At 35.6% G+C, this 26750-nt stretch overlaps 3 protein-coding genes across 12 annotated transcripts; all 3 read left to right on the top strand.

The window, feature by feature from the left end:
• Nucleotides 1-277: 277 nt before the first annotated feature.
• Nucleotides 278-1062, top strand: LOC110115359 (pectinesterase inhibitor 9-like). The gene has a single exon (XM_020848579.2). It carries the CDS (start codon nucleotides 278-280, stop codon nucleotides 857-859), a length of 582 nt encoding a protein of 193 aa, XP_020704238.1. The 3' UTR covers nucleotides 860-1062.
• Nucleotides 1063-5792: 4730 nt separating this feature from the next.
• LOC110115316 (U-box domain-containing protein 21-like) lies at nucleotides 5793-7091 on the top strand. Its single transcript, XM_020848510.1, has one exon. The coding sequence runs from the start codon at nucleotides 5793-5795 to the stop codon at nucleotides 7089-7091; it is 1299 nt and encodes a 432-aa protein (XP_020704169.1).
• A 4723-nt stretch (nucleotides 7092-11814) lies between these two features.
• LOC110115328 (UV-B-induced protein At3g17800, chloroplastic) lies at nucleotides 11815-26057 on the top strand. Of its 10 annotated transcripts, none has more exons than XR_003700725.1 (7): nucleotides 11815-11930; nucleotides 11991-12099; nucleotides 12206-12507; nucleotides 12594-13391; nucleotides 13738-13933; nucleotides 14395-14668; nucleotides 25899-26035. XR_003700725.1 is itself a non-coding variant. In XM_028694875.1 (5 exons), the coding sequence occupies exons 1-5, from the start codon at nucleotides 12013-12015 to the stop codon at nucleotides 25986-25988; spliced, it is 1500 nt and encodes a 499-aa protein (XP_028550708.1). In that variant the 5' UTR covers nucleotides 11937-12012; the 3' UTR covers nucleotides 25989-26057. The 10 variants fall into 10 exon arrangements, 4 of the variants coding, with proteins under 4 accessions (XP_028550708.1, XP_028550709.1, XP_028550710.1 ...); XR_003700723.1 differs by having other exon boundaries at nucleotides 11991-12126; XR_003700724.1 differs by lacking the exon at nucleotides 11815-11930 and having other exon boundaries at nucleotides 11937-12099.
• The last annotated feature ends 693 nt before the right edge of the window (nucleotides 26058-26750 follow it).

Below are 26750 nucleotides of genomic sequence, written 5' to 3'. Positions count from 1 at the left end.
TCGAATGACTGAGGAACCGTAAAAACAATTGACAAAAAAAAATTATGATCATGTTGAGTACGGAATATACCTATTCTCCACATGAACAAATTAAAAATCATCTAATGCCATCAGATTCTAATCCACATTCTACAAACCTACATCTCCTCCATACACGTGTACAACCAGTATTCATCCAATGGCAATTCCGTAATTTCCCTCATCGACCCACAGTCCCCTAACTTCCCCTATAAAATCCTCCTCACCGCCAAACCGAAAACCTAACCTCTCTCATGCAATGGCATCTTTACTCCTCCTCCTCGCCGTAGTCCTCACCGCCATCTCGCCCACGGCGGTCTCCGCCACGACGAACTCCACGGACTTCATCAGCCGCAGCTGCGCCGTAACCCTCTACCCCAATCTCTGCTACACCTCCCTCAAACGCTACGCAACCACCGTCAAGCAGAGCCCATTAACAGTCGCCGTCGCCGCGGCGGACGTCAGCCTAGTCAAGATAAAGGAAGCTGTTTTGCAGGCGGCGGTGTTGCGGCGAGGCAGCACTGGCAGGGCCAGCGCGGCCCTTCGTGACTGTGTTGATTTGCTGCGGACTGCAGCGTATCTTACCAAGCAGTCGGTGGCGGAGACTCAGAAGCTTGGGCGGGCGGCGCAGTCGGGCGGGTCGAGTTTTTCTTGGGATGCATCCAACGCTCAGACGTGGATGAGCGCTGCCCTAACTAATGAAGAAACCTGCATCGACGGTTTTCATGACTTCAGAGGCGGCGCTGGCTCGTCGGTGAAGCGGTTCCTTGCAAAGGTTGGGAGGTTGGAGAAGTATACTAGTAATGCTCTTGCGCTACTTAGTGCTCTTGTGGATGGTTGATTGATTCTTCTGTGGGACGTTCTACTGTTCGATTAAGACTGGATTCCCAGGAACAGAACAGTATTTAATGTATGTTACTGTTTCTATTAGTAATTGTAAAAAGATTCGAACTGTTTGAAAGTTTGAACTTGATAAGATCGGCCATCTGGTTGTCTTAAGCTTGCATGTATTGTACGTGTTAATGTTTTATATGTGTTAAATGAAAGGAGTTTATAAATTTTACTTGTATTTGTATGTAAGGAATTTAAGATGTCATAAAATATTCATTTTTTTATGAATTTTAAGTTTATTTAAATTAAAAAATTTAAATGCTTTGTCATCTCAAATTTATTTCAATATTCTTAGTAATTCTCCTAACTTGCGATGTCTGCAAAGTCTTTGGCAATCACACTCATGATTTCATGTGCCACAGTCCCTGATCATAATCATGCTGATCCTCGTCAACAGATTTGTAGGACAGATTATTTTGTGTGGAGTCGGAACATATGTGGAGGCCAATCGAACACCCCACCTTATTCAATACACTATATATTGGATGGCGTGGCCCGGATTGACTTCCGGACTCTTCCGAACACCGCAAGTAATAATTTTTCGATATGTAGTGGGAGTGTTTGGGGCATGGCCTTGGCCCATCAAGTATTTTATTTTTATAAAAAGCTAAAATCAAGATTGTAAAATAGGACTGGAAAAAGATAGAAAGAAATAAAGTTTTAAGATTCATTAATATTTTGATTGGAGTTGAATCCGACGATATAATAAATATTTAAATTATATGATAATTAAAATTTATAATTAAATATAAATAAATTCTTTACAAAAATAATATATTATTCAAACTTTAAATTTAAACATATGAATTTTTAAATTTAGTTCACATTTAACATAAAATTAGTTTACATATAAGTTATAGAATTAGTATAAAAATATTACTAATTTATAATATATATTTATTTCAATACTAATTATTATATTGTTAACTTGTAATTCTTCCCATAAATAATCTTAACTTTTCATATCTTTAAATTGAAGTAAATCCTGACCGTCTGGAAGTTCTTGCTTATAATAAATAGCTCTTAAGATATTAAGGGTCTACAAATGCAAATTTATTGATATGTTGTACCTGCTTTTAGTACCCTTGTTCTTCAAGCTGAGCAATATGCTCTATGATTTTTCATCCTGAAGGTAAGACTCTATTTTGTGCATTGGATGAAGTTCAAAAGGTGTAATTTTCATCTTTTGTTTATAAGATTATGATGTTGTTCAAATGGGCTGCTCTTCCTTGGTTGACCTTACTATTTATGGTGAAAAGATTTTGTGATACTCTTATCATCAAAGTGATGTGTTGGAGTTTCGATTGCAAATATATTCGTGTTGTGTGCTGAAATATTTACGGAGGTAGAGATATATAAAGTTTAGCATCTTAATTTTGTATGAAGATCCAACACCCAAACATATAAAAAATAGGGTTTAGTATTCATAAGTGACGCCAAGAATTTTACGTGAAAATTTTTGAAAAGGGAAAAAACCACCCACGAGGCCCAGTTTGAATGAATCCACTTGTATTGATGGTGGATTACGAATAATTCCCCTCCTTGGAGGAGGCTGCTGGCTCAATGTAGCAAATACACATTATATAGAATGCATTACATAGCAGTGGTTCTTAAGAGAGTGTTCAAATATGTATTTGGTCAGTTGGACCACAGTCAGGGGGTGGTTGTCGTTAGAAGGGCTGTACCGTAATTGGTCGACAATGGTTATCGAAAGGACCTTGATCGACATGTGATGGTGGTTGGAAGAACGTTATTTGACAGGCAACGAAGGTCGAAAAGATTGTAATAGGCAGGCGATCGTGGCCAAAAGGGTTGTAGTCGATCGATGGTGATCAGAACGATCATAGTCAGCGAGTGACAATATTTGGGAGGAGATCCAATTAATATTGATAGCATCCAAGAAGAATTTTGGTGATACTACGAGAATGGGTGGAAGTCCGATCGTGATCAGTGGTCGAAAAAAACTCCAAAGGTGGCAGCATTGAATTGAAAATGCTAGAGAGATCTCAAGCGCCTTATCTTTTCTTCTCCTCCCCCCTCATGTAAAGAATGGAGGGCTATTGATAATTTTTTGGAAGTAGCATGACTTGTAATTATGGAAAAAATTAAGGGCATGTTAGTGATCTTTTGATTTAGGCTCATTTGGGATCAGATCAAAATGAATTTGATGTCGTTGGCTTCGTCTCCTTGAGATGTTTAATTTGACTATAAGCTTGCTGAAATCAGAGTTTAATTTATCCCAAATTCAATTTTGAAATATTCCAATCTAGATTTGGATCAAGATTCATGCTCTATCAAGACAATTTTTTATGACGCATCGGTAATCATCACCCATAGTTTAATTTTTTAGGTCAATTTCTTTTGTGAATTATGTTTGAGACTAATTAGCTCTTTGCGTCAAAGCTTATTAGACCATTTACAATTGGTCTTTTTCCATTAAGATGCATATTAATATTTTGATCAATAATTAATTTGTTTATACTAGTATTTTAATTACATAGCTCTAATTATTATTATAAAAATATAAAGATATTTCCAATTTAAATTAGGAGGTGTCACATCTTTTTCTCTGAGCTAGTTTCTTTCTCTTGAGGCCTAATCTTCTACAACTTTTCCAACTGCTATCTGCCATGCCTGGGGCTTAAATTCTACTTCCAAAAATTTCTACCAGATGCTAGCTTTCTTGTTGCCTGCTGTATATATCTTCCCTAGCATGAACGCAATGATAGGAAATTTGGTTCAAATATTGCTAGTTCTACCACTATCTGCTGCAAAGTCAAGAAAGCAATGCACCTCAAAATTTGTTCTTGGAAGAATTATGGCGCTTATTACGCTATTCTACTGGAGATTAAGCTCTGCTGCGTGGGGATTTTCTTTCTGATTTTTCTCCCTTGTTACCTTTTGGTTTATGATTGCATCATTTCTGTTTTGTTTGCGCTCGGCTTTGTCTCTTTTGCTAAGCTTTTCTCGTGGAGCATTGAGCTTTTTTGGAGGGCATTTTTATGGACCCTTTTTGGTCCCTGTAAGCTGTAGCTGCTGGTTGTGTTCTTCTCCTCTGAATATTTTTCTTTTGTCTTGCTATGGGTCGATGATTTTGAGCAATTTCGATGATTCCTGGGCAAAAGTGGACTATGAGGAATGGATTACATCAACCTACTTTTCCCCATTACAAGGGAGCTATGTTCAAAATCTCTTGTACACGTTGTGTGCATTAATTTGTACATAATATATAGAAATGTGTGTACACACTGTGTGCACAGTTGTATACAATATATGTGTACAATTATGTACATAATATGTGTACACTCTTTTTTATATATTTGTACAATTATAGAAAGCATATGTACAAGAGAGTCTGGAAGTAGCTTTGTGTTTGGACTCCGCACGTAATAATTTTCCCTTCGAAGGTCATATTATCTCGGAACCTTGCTCCAGCAATTTGGGACTTTTTATTCTATGTGAAACCCGGACGGAGAAAACCGTCTCTCTGTTTACAGTAAAAGTAGAGTCAGAGCACAGCTGTTACAGTAAATGCGCTTTGACTGTACTTTCATGTATTACTATAGACAGAGAAAAAATCAAATGGTTCACTCCATCCTGAGTGTCTGCACAGAATAATCTCTCTCAATTTGGATGATCATTACTAGCAATCAAGGGGCTCCACAACATGAAGTTTATCTGTTTTGTTTGATGTGGTTTCCCATTCCGAGTCCCCCAAACTTTCAAAAAAAAAAAAAAAATACTATCGTGAATCGTCCACGTTCAATGTTCCAAGTCAATCTTTGACCAATCTTTTAGAGTCAACAGGAAATTCGGAACGTTAGAATGAATTTTTAAAATTACTTTCATATTTAATATAGCTTGCTTATTTTATTCCCGCCCTTAGCGAAAAATAATAATAATTTCTGCGTCCATTCTAAGGGTTTTCATAATCTTTTTTTAAGTTATTCATACATAGTTCACTGTGCCTAATAATTTTTCCTACGTTGAATATTATGATAGTTGTGGATATATTTTCTTTTCATAATTTGGTCTCAATTTCTCCTAATCTATATATTTTTTAATTAATCAACTGAATTAATTTATTTCTGCATTTTCTAGTTATATTAATGTCATTAATATATTAATATATATATATAACGGCTCGTTAAATTTCTGATTAATAAAAATATATCTTTTGTGCATAAATAAAATTATTATTTTTTAGGAGGTTTTAAGAAGATTTCTTGTGTTTTGAAAACCGAATCAGACCAGCCGCTTCAACTCGTTTAATAGTAGATCGATTATGACTACTTCAGTCCGTTTGAAAAACCAGCCTAACATAGAACCATCCTGAACCGATGATTCAACAGTCAACTATTGAAGAATCTGCCTATTCAATACATATCATTATATATATATTAATTACTAACTTATTTGCATGAACATATCCTATATCTTACTTTATAAAATATTATTCCAAAGTTTAGTTGTAATTTGATTAATTAATTAATCTGATCATTAAATTGTAAAGTAAAGTTGTCAGAGTGGACCAAATTAATTAAACATTTCTCCCAAATACTAATATTATACAGTAAAGTTGTAATTTTCTGAATTCTTGTTACTTAAAAAACCAAAAAGACAGGGCCCGGTCCACCTCCTTGCCGGATCAGCGACCGGTTCAATTCCTGATTAACGACTCTGAAGCCCGTTAAAGTTTCCTCACCGCGGTTTCACATTCAAACTTCAACGGTCAGCATTCAAATCCAACTCACCCCTTTATAACCTTCCACTTCTCACCTGCCCCTTTGAACCATTCATTCTCTTCTCCCCTTCTCCCCTTCTCCCTTTCCCCCTTTCTCCTTCGAAATTCAGCTCCGTTAGAAGCAATCAAAGGTCCCTCCATGGCTTTCTCAAGGAAGGCCAGAGCATCTAAGAACAGCAAATTCAAATCCTCCACTACCGTTCCCGTTGTTGCTACTGAGCTTTCCATCCCTGATCAATTTCGATGCCCGATTTCACTCGATCTCATGAAAGACCCCGTGACAGCGCCGACCGGCATCACCTACGATCGACAGAGCATTGAGAGATGGCTTGAAATGGGGAACTCCACTTGTCCTGTCACAAACCTTGCTCTCAATTGCCATGGCCTCATCCCCAATCACACAATTCGCAGGTTGATTCAGGATTGGTGTGTTTCAAATCGATCCCATGGAGTTGAGAGAATCCCAACCCCTCGAATTCCTATTAGCCAAGTTGATGCCTTTCAGATCTTATCAGATTTCTCCGTAGCCATTAAGCTTCAAGATGAAGAACTTGGTTTGGAATTAGTCAGAAAACTAAGATCTTTGATAAAAGAGAGTGAGCGAAATCGTCGATCTTTCTTATCAATTGGCGCACCAATTGAGTTGGCTTCTACATTTAGAGCGTGTAATCCTGAAGCTCTTGTAGTCTTAGGAGAAATCTTAACCACATTAGTATGTCTACTTCCTTTCGAAGATGAGATCACAATGCGAGAATTAGGTACTTCAGAGTCATTGAGTTCAATTGTGCAAATCATGAAGCATGGAGATATTAGCAGCAGGCTTAACTCTGTGCTAATGTTGAAGAAGATGGCGTCGACAAAAGAAGACCATGCAAAGGCATTGGCAAACCATGTTTCTCTTATTGAAGCATTGACAGGGTTCATTAAAGAGCCTATTTCGACACAGGCAACCAAGGCCTCCCTTGCAGCAATATTCTACCTCATCTCCGACGATGAAAAAATAGCAAAAAAATGTGTTGATTTGGGTCTACTTCATTCCACATTAGAAATTCTGGTGGACTCAGATAAGAACATGACTGAGAAGGCACTTGTCATTCTCGACACGCTCTGCAACTGCAAGTTAGGGAGAGAGAAGGCGTGCAAGCACGCGCTTACGATACCGGTGCTCGCGAAGAAGATGTTTCGAGTTTCAGATATGGCGACCGAATTTGCGGTTTCTGTATTGTGGAAGGTTTGCAAGAACTGTAAAGAGAGTAATTGTCTGGTGGAATGCTTGCAAGTAGGGGTGTTTCAGAAGATGCTGTTGCTCCTGCAAGTTGGGTGCAGTGAATCGACAAAGGAGAAGGCCAGTGAGATGCTCAAGTTGATGAGCTCATTCAGTGGGAAATTTGAGTGCGTTGATACAATGGATTTTAAAGGACTGAATAGGATTTCTTGATTCTTGAAATTAATTGATTAATCTTATACTTGTATTTATCTTTCAGTATTAGAGATTATTGTGCATTTGAATAACTTAGGAGTTATTGAAGCTCAACTATGGCAGCCGATTGAATACATGAAAACAGACCGAGAAACTTCAGGAACTTGAACAAATCTCACTGTGGCGAGTTTGTTCAATGAAAATAGTATGGAAGGATCGAATGTTTTCTACAAGACTATATCAGTTTGGTCAGAGCATTGGTTTGAATAAAGAAACTGCAAATGTTGCTGTTTTCTTCCTTCAAAGATTCAGACCATGCGACTAAATGTTCATGGAACTTATTTTTCCATGTGAAAGCTAAATTGAATGACTTACGATAAATATTTATTAATTTAATATTTATGGTATGTAAATGAATTATTGAAGTTATGTATTTATAATTGTCAATATTAAATAAGGATTTGGGTTAGTTTGGGATGGCTATAACTTTTGATAAAGATGATTGTAAAGTTATTATGGAGAAAATAACTTTTTTAAAAGCTAGTGGAAAAAGTAATTTCTAACATATAAATTGTGGTTATGATCTGAAGAGTAAAGCAATTAAAAATCTATCTCAAATCAAGCCTTATAATTCGTTTGGGACAGCTTTCTTACTACTTTTTAAAGCATCTTTTTAGCATAAAAATATCTTTAAAAAAAATGTACTAGAAAGTTGTTTTAGAAAGTAATAAGAAAGTTTTCCTAAAGAGAGCCTTAGGCTTCGTTTGGGATTACTGCTTCTTAAAGCAGTTTTCTAGTATAAAAATTTTATTTCTTTTAATAAAAACTGCTTTAAAAAACAGTAAAAAAACCGTCGCAAACAAAACCTTAGTCTCATGTCTATGCATTTACTAATGCTTTGAGATAAATTCTTCCATCAAGTTAATTTCCATAAGCAACCTAATTAAAGATGGAAGTGCACTTGTGAATTAGCCTTTTATGGTCTTTTAATGACTAAGTGATTAATCAAAAGAATTTGAATACATTGGAAAGATTACTGCTTCTTAAAGCAGTTTTCAAGTATAAAATTTTATTTCTTTTAATAAAAACTGCTTTAAAAAACAGTAAAAAAATCGTCGCAAACAAAACCTTAGTCTCATGTCTATGCATTTACTAATGCTTTGAGATAAATTCTTCCATCAAGTTAATTTCCATAAGCAACCTAATTAAAGATGGAAGTGCACTTGTGAATTCGCCTTTTATGGTCTTTTAATGACTAAGTGATTAATCAAAAGAATTTGAATACATTGGAAAGATATCCAAATAAAGGTAATTGATTGTTAGGTGCAAGAAAATTTATAACAATAGAGTAAATATTTTGCATCCTAATTTTACAACGAAGATCTTGCACACAAAACTATAATAGGTACGAATATATGGCACATTAAAATTTTTATACGAAAAATTTGAAAACCGAACGTGGGACATTGCCAAATTGAAACCTTTCATTTGGTCAATAAGATTGTATGAGTATGCTCTTCATCTCAATTGGACAATTCGAGATTATAAAATATGTATCACAGTATAAAGTTCCTATTAAGTATGGCGGAAAATGTCGGCGATGCAGTGCAATGATAACGACTATAATAAGATATGTTAATCTGACAATAATGTTTGAACAAAGATGGTCGGAAAATGATGGTTACGACTACTAGGCGATTGCGGTCAAACAAACGGGAGGTGATGGTCAAGTGATAGTAGTCAGATAACAATGAAAGAGCAATAGTGGTCGGACTACTTGATTTACAGTGTTAAATCGAAATGTACAAAATTGCAATATCCAAGCAATGGAGGGGCAAGTGAAAGATCCTAACAGTGGAGTTAATAAAAAAAATTAAAAATTAAAAATAAAAAATAATTATTAAAAAAAAAAATCCTTTTGATCATGAACCGTTTGATGGACATTTGAATATCTTAGTGATGTCGGAATTCAGTGATCTTGGGCTCGTTGGATTCGTCTCATCGAGCCGCTCGATTCGACTATAAGCTTGTTATGTTTGGAAACCGTTTGGTAATCCAAATTGTGGTTTGAACCTTCCAACAATGCTTCGGGTCCATGATTTGGACTCATTTGGGCTCGGATTGAGTCGATTTTGGTGTCGTTGGGTCTGTGTTTCCGAGACGCTCAATTCGACTATAAGTTTGCTGAAATCGAAATTCATATGATCCTTGATTTAATTTCTGAAGTTTCCAACTTGATTTTGCCTCAAGATTCGTGTTCGATCAAGGTAATTTTTGATGATATGTAAAAAATAATTAAATTTATTTTAAAATGAGTGATGAAGTAAATTATAAAAAGAGAGGGGGTAGGCCAGTAGGGCATTGGGCGACGGTGGCCACAACCAGATTGGTGGCAGGCAAAGAGTTGTGAAATGATAGCTTGATTGCAATATTTATTTTGCTTTGCATTCTTTTTCATCAAAAAAAAAATTTAATATTTTCAAAACTCCTATATTTAAAATATAAAAATACTTTACAATTTACACCAATTTTATTTTCAACCAAACATGCCCCATAAGATGCATACATGCATGCATTGAGTTGGCTTTGAAGCAAATCATCATCTCCATTATCAAATCTTCGAGCTTTGCACATTTAGCCCTTAATTAGTAATAGTCGAACATGGAGCGACATGTCCAGGTGTTTCATGCTAACGGAGCATTGCACACAAACTGCGAACTAGCTGAAGCCGTAGCAATGCTTATTAGTTGCGCCCCTTTTGCACACAGGTAGAGACGAATCGAACACATTAAGCCCGCTCCCCTTTCATGCGCAAAACTGAATCGAAGCCAAGCTCGACTCCTTCCTCCCAATTGCATGAACTAAGCAGGCTTTCCCTCATGTAAGCCGATTGAATGGCCTTCCATAAGGAAAATTTCTCTCAAATCATAAATTTTTGTGGTTCGACTGCTTTACAGAAATCTCTCACCTCGTCTATCTTGCTTTTGCCATTTAATTCAATTTGGAGACTTAGGGCATCAAAATCTTCCTCTTTATTGCAACAACCACTATAACTCTCCCACATTGTTCTTTTCGTTCTCTCCCCCAAAATAGCAGCCATCAAACTCTCATTTCTCTTCCTCATTCGCTTCTTCCTCGCAATTGTAACTCTTGGTGAATCCTTCTCAAACTCCTCTCCTTCCATAGTAAGTGTTCACTCTCTTCTCTCTTTTATCCTCACTTTCTTCTTATGTTTCTAGTAATCTAGTTAAGAATTCGTTCAATTTTTTTGTGAGATAAAATTTGATTTGCATTATATTTCATATAGTCTTAATTTTCTCATAGGAGTTTTGTTTTGCTTTGTAGAGACAGTTTTATCTAAGTTCGTTGTTCGACTTAATCAAACTCTAGGTTATTTTTATATATGTTAGATCGTATAATTTTTATAATTAAATTGAAGGCATGGCTAAGGTTGATTGGGACAATCTTCTTTATCCTTTGACATGCGTGTGTTATATTATTTTAGTTTCGATTCTTATAGAACCACCGCTTGGTGGAGTTGAGTGAACCGCAATCGAGGTAGGAGTTAGTGGTAACCACTATAAGTAACTGTTATTTATTTTGAGTAAATATATCCTTATTTGTTAAGGATGTAATACGATGCTATTTAAATTCTTTTATAATTAATTAGATAGCTAGTCTTATCATTATTTGTAAAGTTTATTAATTATTTGCCAGTACTTATAAATATATTTTCATGCTCATAATGAACTACAAATTTTCTTAAGTGGATTATTCTTGACTTATTTCTATATAAACTCATGTACATTATTATTATTATTATTATTATTATGTTTTTTTATATATTTCCATACACTTGTTTTCATTTGAATGCAATATATTGGCAAAACATATCTATTTATGAAATAACCTTTTTCATATTGAAACTATATACCTATTGAAAAGTGTGCATGAAAATTTTGGAAAACTATATGCTTGGGTGCACTGATGTGTATGTTGCTAGAACCCTATTGGTTATTGGCTAGTCAGGGTCGATTGACCCTTAGAGTGATGACTCTACAGAAAATCACTGAATTTTCATAGGTTGATGCTTACCTTATATATGATGAGCATATAATAAACCAACAATGAATATATATGTATAAATGTGAGAAAATAAGCCTAGATGAATTGGAATCAATAAATGACTGATATATCATTTTGAGATATGATTTATGAACATTAAAATAATTTGCATTAATAATAGTTTGACACATACATGAATGATATTAATATATTAGAATTCTGTTGTAGGAAATATGACATGTGTCATTGTTAATTTAATTTAGTGACTTTCAGTTGTTATTTCCACCATTTGGTTGTTCGTAATGCAAGCTCCACTTTTTTTTGTTATGCTTTGATAGATTGGAGTTACTTGTTGAGTTTGATTTACAAACTAATATATTGTCGCTTGTCCTACATAGGTGTTTAGCACGGACTATCATTTTTTGATATTTTATATTTTGTAGTAATTTATTATATTTTTGATCATGAGGATTGAGTAGTTTCTTTTCTATTTTTTGCTCTATTTACATTTATATTAGCTTGCATCAGAATAATCATTATTTGGATGATGTATTAGTTATTTACATCTTATTAATAAATTGGCTTTTTAGTTCACTTCTTCTTGATGTAACTTCTTGCAGAACGCGTGGTGTAACACAAAGACTTAGTGGGCTGGACTTGGACCATACGAAAGGCCGAATTTGGGCCATGGATTATTATTAGGGAGGGAAGGAACAGCTCGCTCTAGGACTCGGTATCTAACATTTCCGCAGATAACTGATAACCATAACGGGCAGTAGCAGATTTCGCTTTGTATTCTTCCTTTCGCTATTCCATATCTCTGATTTCCTGTATCAACTTCGTTGAATTCAGGTAAATCAATTTGTTCTCCGCCATGGAATCCATTGCCTCGCTTTTTTCATCTCCTTTTAGCCACTGCAGAAATCCGAAATTGCTCCATGGATCCCGAGCACTATCGAAGGCCAGTTTCTCCGCCGCCTGGCTCACGGTTAGGGTTTCAAAAATTCTTAAAGTTTCTATTTGCCTGCCCTAGTTTCCTTTTTGCTAATTTCGATGGCTTTCCGCAGGGTCGGCGTTCTTTTTCTGTATCGGGGAGGCGGTCCACTTGGATGATAGGTCGGCGAAGCTTCCACATCAGGGCTACGTCGTCTTCTTTTGAATCGGAGTCGTCAGCTGACGATTCAGCTCCTATTGCCCCTCTGCAGCTGGAGTCTCCGGTTGGGCAGTTCCTCTCTGAGATCCTCCTCAGTCACCCTCATCTTGTTCCGGCTGCTGTTGACCAGCAGCTGCAGTTGCTTCAGACAGCTCGTGATGAGGATAAGAGCAATGATGAGTCACCCTCTTCTGGCACCGAACTAGTTTTGTACAGGTAAGCTGATATCTTCATCTTATTTGATATTGAATTGCCTTTTTGGAAAATTGAAGTTGGGATATTTATGCGCTTGTATGCTTTAGGAGAATTGCTGAAGTGAAGGCTAATGAAAGGAGAAGGGCTCTTGAAGAGATGCTGTATGCTTTGGTCGTCCAAAAATTTGTAGAAGCTAATGTTTCTTTGATTCTTCCATTATCACAATCAGCAGACCATTCTAATAGGATGGATAGATGGTTTCCGGAGGAGGAGAAGATGGTGCAGCTCCATTCTCATGAGGCTTATGTGATGATCAAGAATCATCTCACACTCATTTTAGGACAGAGATTGGAGGATTTGAACACTGTTGCTCCAATCAGTAAGCTTCGCGTTGGGCAGGTCTATGCAGCCTCTGTCATGTATGGTTATTTCCTTAAGAGAGTGGATGAGCGCTTTCAGCTTGAAAAATCAATGAAGACCTTACCCTGGGGATCTGACGAGGAAGAGAATGCCATTAAGATGGCAATTCCTGATGAATCCAGGCCTTCAGCTCAAGTTGCAAATTCAATATCAAAGTTACAAACTTGGTATTCCCCTAGCTCAAACTCCAGTGGGTCTGAGCGTGGGGTCAAATCAGCTCGTTTGAGATCTTATGTTATGTCCTTTGATTCGGATACCTTGCAAAGGTATGCCACAATACGGTCAAAAGAGGCCTTTAGTGTTGTTGAGAAGCAGACTGAGGCATTATTTGGGAGGCCTGAGATAGTAATCAACCCCCAAGGTGCTATTGATGACTCTAAGGATGAGCTTATCAAAATAAGCTTTGGAGGTTTAAGAAGACTTATTCTGGAAGCTGTCACATTTGGATCTTTCCTTTGGGATGTTGAAAGCTATGTGGAGTCGAGGTATCACTTTGTGACTAATTGATCCTGGATTTCATGTCAAGAAGCAGGCTAATATAAGCCTTTAGGCTTCATGAATTAACATGCCTCTGTACCATCGGACTAGAGATCTTAATGGGCTACTAGTAGGGATTCATATAATTTAACTATCATTCGTTGGAGTTTGGTTGGAGGAAGTAAATCCCCTCAGAGGACTTTTTAACGGTTGCTAGGAGACAAGGATAAAATGGAGGGCATTGTTGGCACCTTTTCTATTTTGTTAGTATTTTTTAATATGTATAATTGATGTTGAACTTTTCTGGTGCTTATTGTATTTAATTTGATCATCAAATTCTGCCAAACTGTTCAGGGACTTCAACATAGTGATGCTACATATTCCTTTACTTACAGTGAAATTTTGCATCTTGATTTCTACCGCTCATCTACCGAAGTTCTGTTATTGTTTATTATATGGTGTAATCAAGGAACTTGGTTTTGTCACAAGAGACGATTGCCAGCTTAGGAAAACCTTCTATGTGCTGCTCCAAGTCCCAAACCTAGATTCGGTAAACTCTCTCCCTTATTCTTTTATTCTCCTAGTTGCATCCAATTGTGGAATTAATTGATTCATTGGAATTGTGTTAGTCTTATCCGCTAAAGCCTAGCAAGATAAAGAGTTGAGTGAGGGACCCTTGCTTAGTGACTAATCTTATTGTTAGCATTGGAATTTATTGTGGAAAACCAGTCATGCATGCAACGTTAGATTAAGTTGGCTATTTTACGATCTTAACTCCTATGCATGTGGTTTAGCCTAAGCTTGTCTTACCGCTCTCTGTGTTTTATTGCGTCATTTAAATTCACCATCAAGTTATAGTTATTTGTTCTAGGAATATTAAGCGTGCAAATTCCTTAAGCAATTCATCCATGCAATTATGTTTCACATCACACCATTTTGTTTATTATCCTCGAACTTATGGGAATATCGATTTAGTTAATTGATCCCTTGGAGAAATGCTTTACATCACAGATAATGAGAGACGGGCATGTCCCAAGCCAAGGTTACTACAACAGTACAACTTCTGGAAATGTCGGTCAACTTAAAGTTGTCCTGAAATAGTTTCTGGAAGAAACCTATGACACAGCATAGATTATGCGCCAATTCCAAATTTCACAAGAGGTTTTGAAGAGGAGAAGCTAGTAAGCAATATTACAGATGAATAGAACAAATGAGGACTCTTAAAAAATCATATGAACAACACCTACAGACATCAACACACATTGCCGACATGGGCACTGGGAAGGTAACATGATAATGGCATATTTATGCTAGGAGAGATTCCCTGTATTGACATATCCCAAACTCATGCAACAGAAGATGGGTTTGTCATGCCTTGAAAAAATTTGGTCTAACTACATATCAAGTTGAAGTGTCTAGTAGGATGGATATTAGTCCAACATTCAATACATCAAACTTATAGGATATTATATGCATGGGGTATAATGGAAGGGAGCTGGATAATTCTTACAACTGCCTGAATAATAATTATCTTTCTCCCAATTACACCCAAGAGCTATATGTGATGCTTGCATTTTTGATATAATAAATATGCATGGGGCATAATGGAAGCAGGATTTTTATTTAATTTGTTCTTTAGAAGCTTGTATTCTTTTTGAGTGATTCATCTCTTTTGGTTGATTGAGGATAGTGTCCCTAATGTCTTGCAATCTCTTTTATTTGTTGAAGTACAACTTCATTTTCTTTTTCATATATCTTCATTTGATTTTCCATAGCAAGTTCTTCGCTAATACTAGTTAATGCTCAATGCATATTCTTGATTACTTGAACATAACTTTGACATTCTTGATGACTTTAACAGAACTTTGACAAACTTTTTTTCTCAATGTGCACTAAGTCTACCCACTTGATATGCAATTGTATGTTTTATCAAGATTTCTAAAAATTATATAAAGTTTCTCTCTCTACTTTTACACCTTTTCAATTATATCCTTGGAATAAAAATAACTATGGTGGATCTTTCTGGTATAAACCAAAGTGATTCTCCGATAATCATACTTATTTTTTTGAGTCTATGTTTCATTCATCTCTGCTCTACTTTATTATAGTACTCATGAGTTACTTCTCCTATAATTGTCACATTCCTAAACATCTCCTTTATCCTTGAATGCTAGAATCAATATGCTTCTTCTATCATTCTACAATTTCATAGCCTTCAAAGTTTCATTATTAAAATTTTTTAAACAAAGTAATTCTAATATCATCCATAACTATTGCTTATTTAAACCTAAAGCTTTGCCTTTGTGCACTTCTTTAAAACTAACTCTACTTAACTTTTTTAAATTATTACATAGTATATTTCACTGTTTAACTCATTATACTCTTCCAAAATCATCTTTTCATAAAATCCACTTTAAATAATTTTTTGAAATAACTTTTCATTCTTTCTTTAGTGCCATCATGATTATTTCTTATTCTCATACAGTGGTTGACCAAATTTTTATGGCTTTGTTTGGGATGCCTTATGCTTTTTTGCTTTTCCTAGAATTTTAACACTGTAATTTCTTAGCCACAATTTCTATTATGCTTTCTCAAAATTAACTCTTCCAAAATATATTTGGGGAAAAGAAAAAAGTTATCCAATTTTATCAACCGCACATGAATTATTTTTTTTTTCGACTAGTTTCCCTACGACAAATACGCTAAATAAAGCAGTCCAAAATAAAGCCTAGATCCATTATCTTGTATTATCTATGCTTCTGATGCAAGACTTAAATGCCTAAGCGATGGTAGAAAAGAATCTTGCACAATTTAATTTAGAGAGCTTTATTAACTAAAATACTTGTCATGATTAAACGATGAAATAAAACAAGAAAGAGATGAGACTAGCTTAGGCTAAGTCACACAATTTGAATTTAGGATTACAAAATAATCAATGATTTAAAACATAGCATACATGAAAGGTTTCCAACAAGAAATTCCTAAATTAACTATGAGACTAGTCACTATGAAAATCGATCCCTCAATCAACTCTCTAAATTACTAGGTTTAGCGGAGGGAGTTAATACAACCTTTACGACTTAATTAAGACCACAAGTTAGGGTAAGATTTAGATATGAAAAGATTTGGGGGAAAGATTCACCTTGCTCAGGATTTAGAAACAACCCGCCATTGGACGGAAGAAAGTTGTTCGTCAATAGCTCCGACGAGGGTGAAGACGATCCTCTCTACGTAGTCTTCTACAGCTTGGTCAATTTCGAGGTTGAAGTTGAAGAACGCCAGAACGGTGAGTTGAGAATGTCGACGTGGCCTTGGTCGTCGTAAACAAATCCGTGATGAAGTTTCGGATCCGCCATGCATGGGTAGAGAAGTTTGTAAGGTGTGGGAGGAAAAGTGGTGTGATTTCTTCTCCCTTTTCTTCCCTAGGTTAGGCTTCAAACCTAGAATAATGATGGTGAGGGGAGGTGGGTGGTCGGCTAAGGCTAGGAGGGAAAAACCTCTTCTAAAAGAAATCTTAAATTGAATTTTAGATTTATGTAAGAGAGGATTAGGGTTTTGGAATTTTAATTTCAAATAAGGGAAGGGAAAAGGAAAGTGCTCCTTGGCTTACGGAATTGATTGGGGCTCCAAAGGGGGTAGGAATTTATTGTGGAATAGGGAGAGGGGAGGATGGGGCCGGCGGCTTCATGGGGGGATTGGGGCTTGGGGATGGAAATCAATGCTTAATTGATTTGGAAATTTAAATTAGGAAGGAACTAATTTAAATCCAATCTAATTTAAAATTCAATTGGGATTAATTTTAGGAACTTTAAAAAAACAGAGAGTACTATTTTAGGAAACCAATTCAAATTCAAAAGTTATTTTGAATATGACTTATGATTTCTTCCCAAAATAAAAAAGGCCAAATTTGGAAGGGTTTTGAATTTTGGAGGCAAGGAGATTAGGGTTGGGTGGCAGGCAGCTAGGGTTAGGGTTAGGTGGGGTGGAGTTTAGGGTGGTTTAGCTGTTGGTTTAGAGAAAGGGTTCTAGGTGACCGGCGTCTAGGAGAAGGTGGAGGTGGGTTGTTGGCCGGCGGTTAGGAGGGGTTTTGCTTGGGAGGGTTGGCGGCTAGGAGAGATGGAGGGGTTTTTTTGGTCGGCGACTAGGAGGACTTTGTTGAGGAGGCCGGCGGGTCAAGGGAAAAGAGGAGAGGAGAAAGGAAAAAAGAAGTAACTATGAGTCTGGACGCTTGCTGCGGCTGGTAGGTGATCTGATTCCCTCACCTAGGGATTTCTCTCCGAAGCTCTCAAGCTCTCACAAAACTCAATGGCTGAAATTTTTCATAATAATCTTCATTGGCCTCCAAGGAGAAGGAGGTGACCTTTAAATAACCTCATTACAATGAAAGAAAAATAAAAGATCAACTTGTCCACCCCTAGAGCTTACACACTACTAGGCCCTCAAATGAGGGTATAATTGGAAAATGCAATAATAACTCATAACACAAAATAAACTAATACAAATAATTCTAATACAATGTCAATCAAAAGTAAAGTGGCGTAATTGTGGCCGTAGATCGACGACCACGACTATGGTAGACCCTCCAGGTCGGATGTCCTCATTAGTTTCTTCGTTTTTTTAGTAACTTTAGTCATATCTAGCCTATAATATAAATAATTCATCAGTTGATGCTTCTATCTTTCTAGCGTCTGTAGCTTGAAAATTGCTTGGCCTTTTTTGGTGTGAGGTTATCTTCGTCTAGGTGTTATTACTTCCTTTATTCTTATTGGTATTACAGAGAATTCTGAGCTTTGAATATCACTTCCTTACTACTTTAAAGTGAAGATCAGCTCCTTAACCAATTTCTTGCTTTTGATTTTGAGCCATTAGAGTGGAGGTTGAATGATAGTGGTGGTTGAATGATTTATTAAATAACCTTTGATATGAATAGTTTTTTATGCTACATTTCAGGCATCATATAGTTATGAGTTGGAATGTACAAAATTGGGAATAGTATTGTAGGAAAGCTTCAAATTATTTTATATGTTTGATTTTATGAATAAATTATATTTTCTTCTTTTTTTAGCTAATTGTATTCACCCTATTTTCTTATTTATAAGCATATCAATAAAATATAACAAAGTTTTCTCCTTTTCACATGGTATCGGACTAGGGTAACCCTAGTTATAATCTCATAGCCTCCAATCTCTATCTTGTTCTCATAAAAAATCATATATGCCCTTGCTTGCTTACTAACACACATCTTTGTTTGCTCATTTGTGCTTGGGTCGCTTGCTGTTGTGTTTGCACCGCTCATTACCTAGCTTGTGCCACTTGTGCTTTCTCTTCTTTTTTCTATCCTGTTGTTTCGTCTCTCACCTTCACTATCTCTAAGAGCAATTAATGTCTCTAACACATGCAACTATCTTTGTAGCTCACCTTTGTTTCGTCTTATATGCCTCTCTCTTTTCACTATGGATTCATCCATCCCAATATTCATCGACTCAAAGATTTGATTCCCACTTAGATTCTATGAACGTCTCTTATAATGGTATTATGACCTCTCAATCTCTTCTTCTTAAGTTGAAACTCCTCACCATCATTATCACCATCAAATTTAATTGCACCAACTATTCTCTGTGATTATGAGTTTTCTTGTTCCTTTTCAGATCTTGTGATAAACTTCAAATTCTTGATGTGTGTACTCTGACTCGTGATGATGACTTCAAATTTTATAAATGGCACGCATTTAATTACGTTGCTCTTATAGCTTTTCAATAGCCTCGAGCTATCTTATAGTATTGAGTGTCATATTTCAAGATGCTATAAAGAAAAATGTGGGATTTCCTATACTCCAATTATTTTCAAGAAAATAATATTTATTGTGTTTATATTTTCTATTTTTGGTGATCTTTTTCTCTTCAGCAGCATAATTTTCCTTTCCATTAATACTATAGTACCTTACTAGGGAAGTGCGATGAATTTCTACTGTACATGCTTGTTACCATTGATTCATCTCTTTGGTAAAAATAGTGATAATTTTCTTTTTTGCCAAATTTCTTTCTTATCTTCATCTAAATCACAATTGATAGCCAATTCTACCATTCCCAACATTGCCACTACTTTATCCTTGTTCATTTGATCATTAAGCTCTCGTCTCCTCAGCTGGTGTTTGACCAATTGGCTCTTGCTATAGGGCATTGTATTGGTCATAGCATGTTGGTATATTTGGCAGTAGTCGTGGTTATTGGAAAAAAGCCTATTCTCCTTGTTCCCATTGCAACCACATTAATTGTCCATTAGAACAATGATGGTTCTAAATTTGGTTAATCCTCCACTGCTCTACTTGCCTCTCAATAACTATTTGTGTTTTTGTCCTAGAGCTCTTCTTTTAGATATGTGGCTGCATCTCAGGAGGATTATGCATGCCTCATTCAACATTCTTAGATATATTTTATTTTTCTTGCTCATTGTATTTATACTTCTACAGATATTCTCTTTAATGAAATCATTCTGAACTTCATGAAGCTCTCTTTTGACTCTCTACCCATTTTTTTTCCTCCTGCAATCATTGCACCAACTTCTCTCCAGGTATACACACATTGACCTCACCAACCATATACACTCCCAACGCATTATCCGACACACTTTAGCATCTTTATCTCAAAGAACCTTCTAATATTCATATGTTAATTTTTTTCTTCAAAAAGGCAAAATGCACTATATTGATCATAAAACGGCATCCTTCGGATGACCCGGTAAGCAAAGTAGAGATATTAGATTTGACTTATGTTAAGAAAGGTATAGGTAGACCTAAAAAAACCTTGTTAGAAAATATTATACATGATATTTATTTATTAGATAGGATAGGAACTTGGAATATAGGTTCCCTTACAGGTAAATTAATGGAGTTAATAGATATTATGATTCATAGGAAATTAAATATTTTATGCATTCAGGAAACTAAGTGGGTTGGAGAGAAGGCCAAGGAAATCGTGTTGATATTTATTTATTAGATTTAAAGAATTTGACTTTTAACAGGACATAATGGAGAAAAATGATTTATTTAGCCGACCCCACATAGTGGGACAAAGGCTTGTTGCTGTTGTTGCACCATATTGATCATCATTCTATTCACTCATGTATATTTCGAATATCTTTCCTCTTTCTTCCAACATTGCGTTGTTTTCTCTTCTTCATTTATTTCTATTTTAGATCATACTAGGAAGTATTGCAGTATATTAGATGAAAATAAAATATAGATACTGAAATATCTTGCTTAATCAGCGGGTTTGAGATCTTGTTTTACACCATCAACTTTCATCCAGATGAATCCATTCAAAGGTACAATGCCTGTTGTATTGTTAAAAGATTTTCTCAAATCAATGGGATTGACTATTTTGATTCATTCATGTTTATTACTCTATTTGAAATCTTGGATATGTCATCATCAATCAAGGTTGTCTTTACTTCAAATGGATGTGAGTAATGCATTCATCTATGATGATTCCATTGAAACTGTGTGCATGTAGTAACTGCAAATGGAGAGAACTTAATCAGTTATTATTTATATATATAATTCTTTATAATTACATTGTTTTATTAAAAGAGAATTAGTTATTATTTTACGTATAAAATTCTTTATAATTACTTTCCTTGTTGTGCACTGTTGTTGAACATATACAAGCAAGGCAAAGCACACCTGGCATGTATCAAACTGTACATGCCGAGATTAAGTTATTGCCTGTTTCAACCGCAACGAGTTGAATCACAATAGCTAGTTTTATAGCTGTTGACTGCTTTGGGAGTTTTTTTAAAGGCATTTTGGAATATTTTTTTATTGCTTTAGTAATGCCATTTAAATATGTTATGGGCATAAATATCACATATATGGAGATGAAATAACTAATGGATTGGTGGATTTTAAGTGATTTCATTGATGATAATTTTGAGAGTTTTTTTTATTGAGAAAAATCAAGTGTTCATAAAAGAAGACACTTGAAAGCTTCTTTTTGGTAGCATCTCTATCAATCTCTCTTAGGCATTCTGCAAGGACGTTTTGTGCTTTCTTGTGTATTTATAGCAATCTAGAATAGAAATTTTATAGCTAAAATTTGTAGGTGATAACCTTTAATCAACTCCATAGTGTTGAAAACTTTGCCTGTATTTTGATTTTTAATATTGTATTTTTCAAGCTCTGGAGGAGTTCAAGAGATTAGTTGTAATTTGTAAAGCTTTTGGGTTGATGTGCTTTTGTCGGAATAAAAAGTTGGAATTCATCTTTGAATGAAGTCTATTGTGAAGCTTTCTACACCTTCTTTTGGAGTGAAGGATTTTGACTCAAGGTAGCATGTTTGTTAGTGAAATCCTAATTTTGATGGAGATTAGGCATAATGTAGACTGATTGGGTGCTAAATCGTGTAAAAATAATTGTAGCCGTTGTTCTTTACTTTAGATCTTTTATTATTGCATTTTTTTACTTACTTGTTTCATATGCCTGAATGTTCATGTGGTGATTCTTATATTTAATGCTCTTATGTCATTGTGATTTAATAAATTTAATTAATTCTGCTTAAAGTTTTGTACTGCTACATATCTCAAAGATCTTGTAATCACCAACATTAATGTTTGGGGACACTCTCTAGGTCTTTGATGTTTTGTTGATTTAAGTGATTTATAAGCTTATGTAGTTCAATATATACACTACATCGAGCTTGGTAGTTTAATTGTTCACACACATATATAGCTTGTCTTTGCTACAACATAAGTGTGCACTTGGACGTTATCTAGCCTATTAACTATGTGTTCTAGGGTGTAATATCATCTTGATTTTGGTAATATTTGTACTCACATATTAGTTTATCAGATCTTTTCCATTTTGTACACAAATGTTTGTACACTTTTTGTGTGTTTGGTTTTTGTAATTGATTAATTATTGATTTACTTAAACATTTTGGATTTCGTGGGTCTTAAGTGAAGAAGAATTTTTGAAGAAATTTTATAGTGCTGCAGCGCACCCAATTGAACGCACTTTGCCACATTGGTGTTCCTTTAAGCTAAAATGCATAGCTTTTGTGATCTATAATTTCTTCTTCTTAATTTCTACTAGAATATGAAGATAGTTTCTCTTGAATTGGAAATTAACTTTTTTTAATTGAAGTAAATAACTATTTTGAGATTAATATCTTGTTTTATCATGAAAATTTAATGTTTATTATTACATTTTAAAATTGCATTAGAAATTTTAGACCGTAGAATGTTATATTTCAGCAGACTTAAACCACTCAGCACTTGTTAAAGGAAAATTTACAGCAAGCCATGTTTTTAGCTTATGAATGTGCTTGTATTAGTTGTATATGCACTCCTGGGTTTTACAGAAACCTTACTTTTGCATTTTTGAACCACACCTCTTCGGAGCTTCTGTGTTTTTCATTTTGGTTTCTATACAAACGTGTAAGAACTTGAAGCCAAAGCTATATTCCTTTCGGATAACAGTCACTTTTCCATAGTTATTAACACTTCACAGTAATGCTGCTAAACTCCAATTTTTATTTCTGACTTCCTACGCTTAATCTAAAACAAAATCTATTGATAAACTAGATATTTATAAGTCTCTATGTCCACTGCTATACACTTGAGAAGAAGTTATATTTTCATGCTTCTTGTTTGCATAGGCTGATAACTTCATAACTAAAGTCACTGTTCTGGTTGATTTCTAAATGATATTCTTTGAGATAACATTAGCAGCATCTGCCACTCTCTCTGATGAAAATGGAGCATTAGAATCTCGAGACCATTGGACAAAGGCATTTGAGCTTTTGTCTGACCAAAATCATGGCTGTACCCTTTAATCAGTTTATATACTGTATACGGTAAAGGTATGTAAAGACGTATAAATGAATACAGAATGCAATATACGCTTGCTGCGTTTGCTTTTATCATTCTCTAGTTGTATTTCTGTTCTCTGCTTGCAAGTTTCCTGTTCTTCTCCAATAACAGAGCTCCACATTATCAGTAGGAAGACCTTTCTCAAACTTTTATTCAAATGCTTGCATTAAATGATTATTGATGCGCTTTTCTTGATGTATTCATTAGCAAACAAACCTTTATGCAGTGTTTCCTTCTAGTCATATGTAATGTTTTTTATATTTCTCTAAGGGGCTGTTTGGTAGCACCTATGATTTGATTTAAGTAGGATTTCGTAAATCCTTTAAATCTGGATTTCGGAAATTCTGAAAGGCCTAAATACTGAAAACTGTTTGGTAACATTCATGATAAATCCTATTAAATTCCGTGTGACTGTTTGACTATAAAGCGGATTTAACAAGCGGACTCTTCCTCTCCAGCCAACGGATTTCGTAAATCTGGCAAAAAACAGGATTTCGGAAATCCGGGTTTGATCATGGCTGAGGTGGACTTGGTCAGGTTTGTATATTGGGTCCGGTTCACTACTTACAGGTCAACATAAACTACTTTATGAAGGTGGAGATCAACCAAAAAAAGGTTCCACTGTAACCATTTTTGGTCTGGGAGTTGTTGGTCGTGGGGTAGCAGAAGGTGTAAGAATTGTCGGAGCATCACGAATTATTAGTGTTGACTTCACCACAAATCAATTTGAGGGAACAAGAAAGCTTGGTATAAATGAGTTTCTGAATCCCAAGGATTATGATAAGCCAATTTCATCTGCTTATGCTACTATTGAGAAATTAAAGATTGGTAGGCAAATTGATATCGGTTGGAATTATCCAGACCGATTTAGCCAACCAAACCCGCCTCCTCATGGTGGCCAATCAGACATCTTCCTATGAGCCTGAAGTTCCTCCTATCCTGGTAGTATGACGTCGGAGCTGAGCTAATCAATCATATTAAACTTCATGCTATATTAAGTCCATTTGATAGTATGTGGCTATATATTTGCTTTCTTTTATTGACTATAGCCTTTTATGCTTCGATATTTGTCTATATATATTTGTAGACCATGCTTGTAAGAAGGAGATTTGGAGATTAATAAAATTAGAGTTTTACTCTCTTGTGAATTTTTGTATCCTAAGATTGTTCTTAGGTGGTGGTTCTTGCTCCAAGGAGTTCTTGGAGTGGTGTCCGGAGACCGTCACCGGATCATTGACGTGGATTTGTCAAGCCCCCTCCGATCAGGTGTCAGATATTCTTTGAGATAACATTAACAGGATCTGCCACTCTCTCTGATGAAAATGGAGAAGCCACCTTAACTTGATATCTCGAGACCATTGGATGAAAACTAACCAAGAAATTTACGTCTTACACATATAAAGGCATATGAGCTTTGTCTGAACAAAATCATGGCTGTCCCCTTTAATCAGTTTATATACTGTATACGGTAAAGGTATGTAGAGACGTATAAATGAATACAGAATGCAATATACGCTTGCTTCTTTTGCTTTTATCATTTTCCAGTTACATTTCTGTTCTCTGCTTGCAAGTTTCCTGTTCTTCTCCAATAAAAAAGCTCCGCATTATCAGTTGGAAGACCTTTCTCAAACTTTTATTCAAATGCTTGCATTAAATGATTATTGATGCGCTTTTCTTGATGTATTCATTAGCAAACAAACCTTTTTGCAGTGTTTACTTTTAGTCGTATGTAATTTTTTTAAATTTCTGTAAGGTGCTGTTTGGTAGCATCTAGGATTTGATTTAAGTGCGATTTTGTAAATCCTCTAAATCCGGATTTCGGAAATCCTGAGAGGCCTAAATATTGAAAATTGTTTGGTAACATTCATGATAAATCCTATTAAATCTCGTGTGATTGTTTGGCTATAGAGTGGACTCTTCCTCTCTAGCCAGTGAATTTCATAAATTCGGCAAAAAACAGGATTTCGGATATTCGCCTTATTCGGGATTTAGCACGAAAGGTGAAATTTTTCGTCAACAGCGGCTTTCATTTGCCGTGAGATTTGGTATTGCATTTTCAGCCTCAAATCCGGTCTAAATCCTGCTACCAAACAGCCCCTAAATCTCTGGTAATCTCAGTTCTACAAATGGGAAAAATTTTGGGTCATAATGGATTTAATTTTCATTGGATTCATTTTGAGTGAATACTACAACAACAATAACAACATCAAGCCTTTATCCCACTACGTGGGGTCGGCTACATGAATCCTTTTTCTCCATTGTTAGGAGGGAATGAAACATTAAATTTAATTGATTTAGGAACATTAAAATACATGGTGATCAAATTATGATTTGAATATTCTGACCCAAATTTGCTCCTAACAAATGTGATGTGATTGCACAGTTGACTGTCAGTGATTGTAAACAATCTTTGCTTTATTGCTGTCCATAATGAATGTTATTGTGCCTTTGTTCCCTTCAGCATTATCTCTTTGTTTCATCTTTAAACCAGCTAGCAAAATTATTAGATTCCATAAAGCTTGTTTATACTTATCTGTTACATAATTGTGGATGAATTGCTTTGGGTACAATTATGTAGTTGAAACCTCAATGATGGTTAGGTTTGTATCATTGCATTCTCCACTTAGTTTTTTTCCTCTTTTCTTCAGGCAATGAGATCTCTAGCAGGGCTACCCACTACTACAGCTCAACTGCTTTCCAGATCAAGCTGGGGTTTGTTTGCTCATCTCTTATTATAGGATATTGCATCATCAAACACATGCTTAGATTTAGCAAAGATCAGCGGTGAAATTTAAAATATATATATATATATATATATAAAAGAAAATTTTTGTTTTATATAAGAGATGAGCAAACATACCCCAGCTTTGGTATTACGTGGGACCAAATTTTCGACCCCGTGTCAGAATTCAAAGATCAGTCAGAGTTCGCAAGTATGCAGTCCACCGGTGACGCGTTATTTTCTTTTTAATCATTACTAAATACGAAATTCCAAAACAACATTTGCATTCTATCTTGCCTTATGAATCCACCCCCACTCTTTCCAAATTTGCACTCCATATCCATTACGGAGAATAGTTGTAGAGATGTAAGGCTGTTAATATGGGATCACGGGTAGGTTCGAATTCAATCTGGAACTGATCCAATACTAATTGACTTAGCTAAAACTTGACCCATTTTATAAATTAGTCAGATATTTCAATGCAAACCCGACCTGCAAAGGATATCGGGTTGATCCAACCCTACCCGTGGACATGTTTTGATTCAAAAAGAAGCGAGTACGAGTCTGCAACGGAGACCGCGGTTAGGGCGATATGAAGGAGACGGTAAGTAGTATGCAGTCGACGATGAATCTAGGAAAGGCGCACGATCAGGTTGGCGCTAACAGCGATACGCGCGAGGGTCCGTAGTCTGCCGGAGCGGGCGTTCATGAGACGAGCCGCTTGGACAGATCATGGCGTTGTGGTTAGTTTTGGGTTTCTGGGTGAATCCAAACTCGA

The sequence above is a fragment of the Dendrobium catenatum genome, unplaced genomic scaffold (assembly GCF_001605985.2).
Source record: "Dendrobium catenatum unplaced genomic scaffold, ASM160598v2 fragScaff_scaffold_586, whole genome shotgun sequence".
In the NCBI taxonomy this organism is placed as follows: domain Eukaryota; kingdom Viridiplantae; phylum Streptophyta; class Magnoliopsida; order Asparagales; family Orchidaceae; genus Dendrobium; species Dendrobium catenatum.
This window is presented reverse-complemented; position numbering and strand designations above follow the sequence as displayed.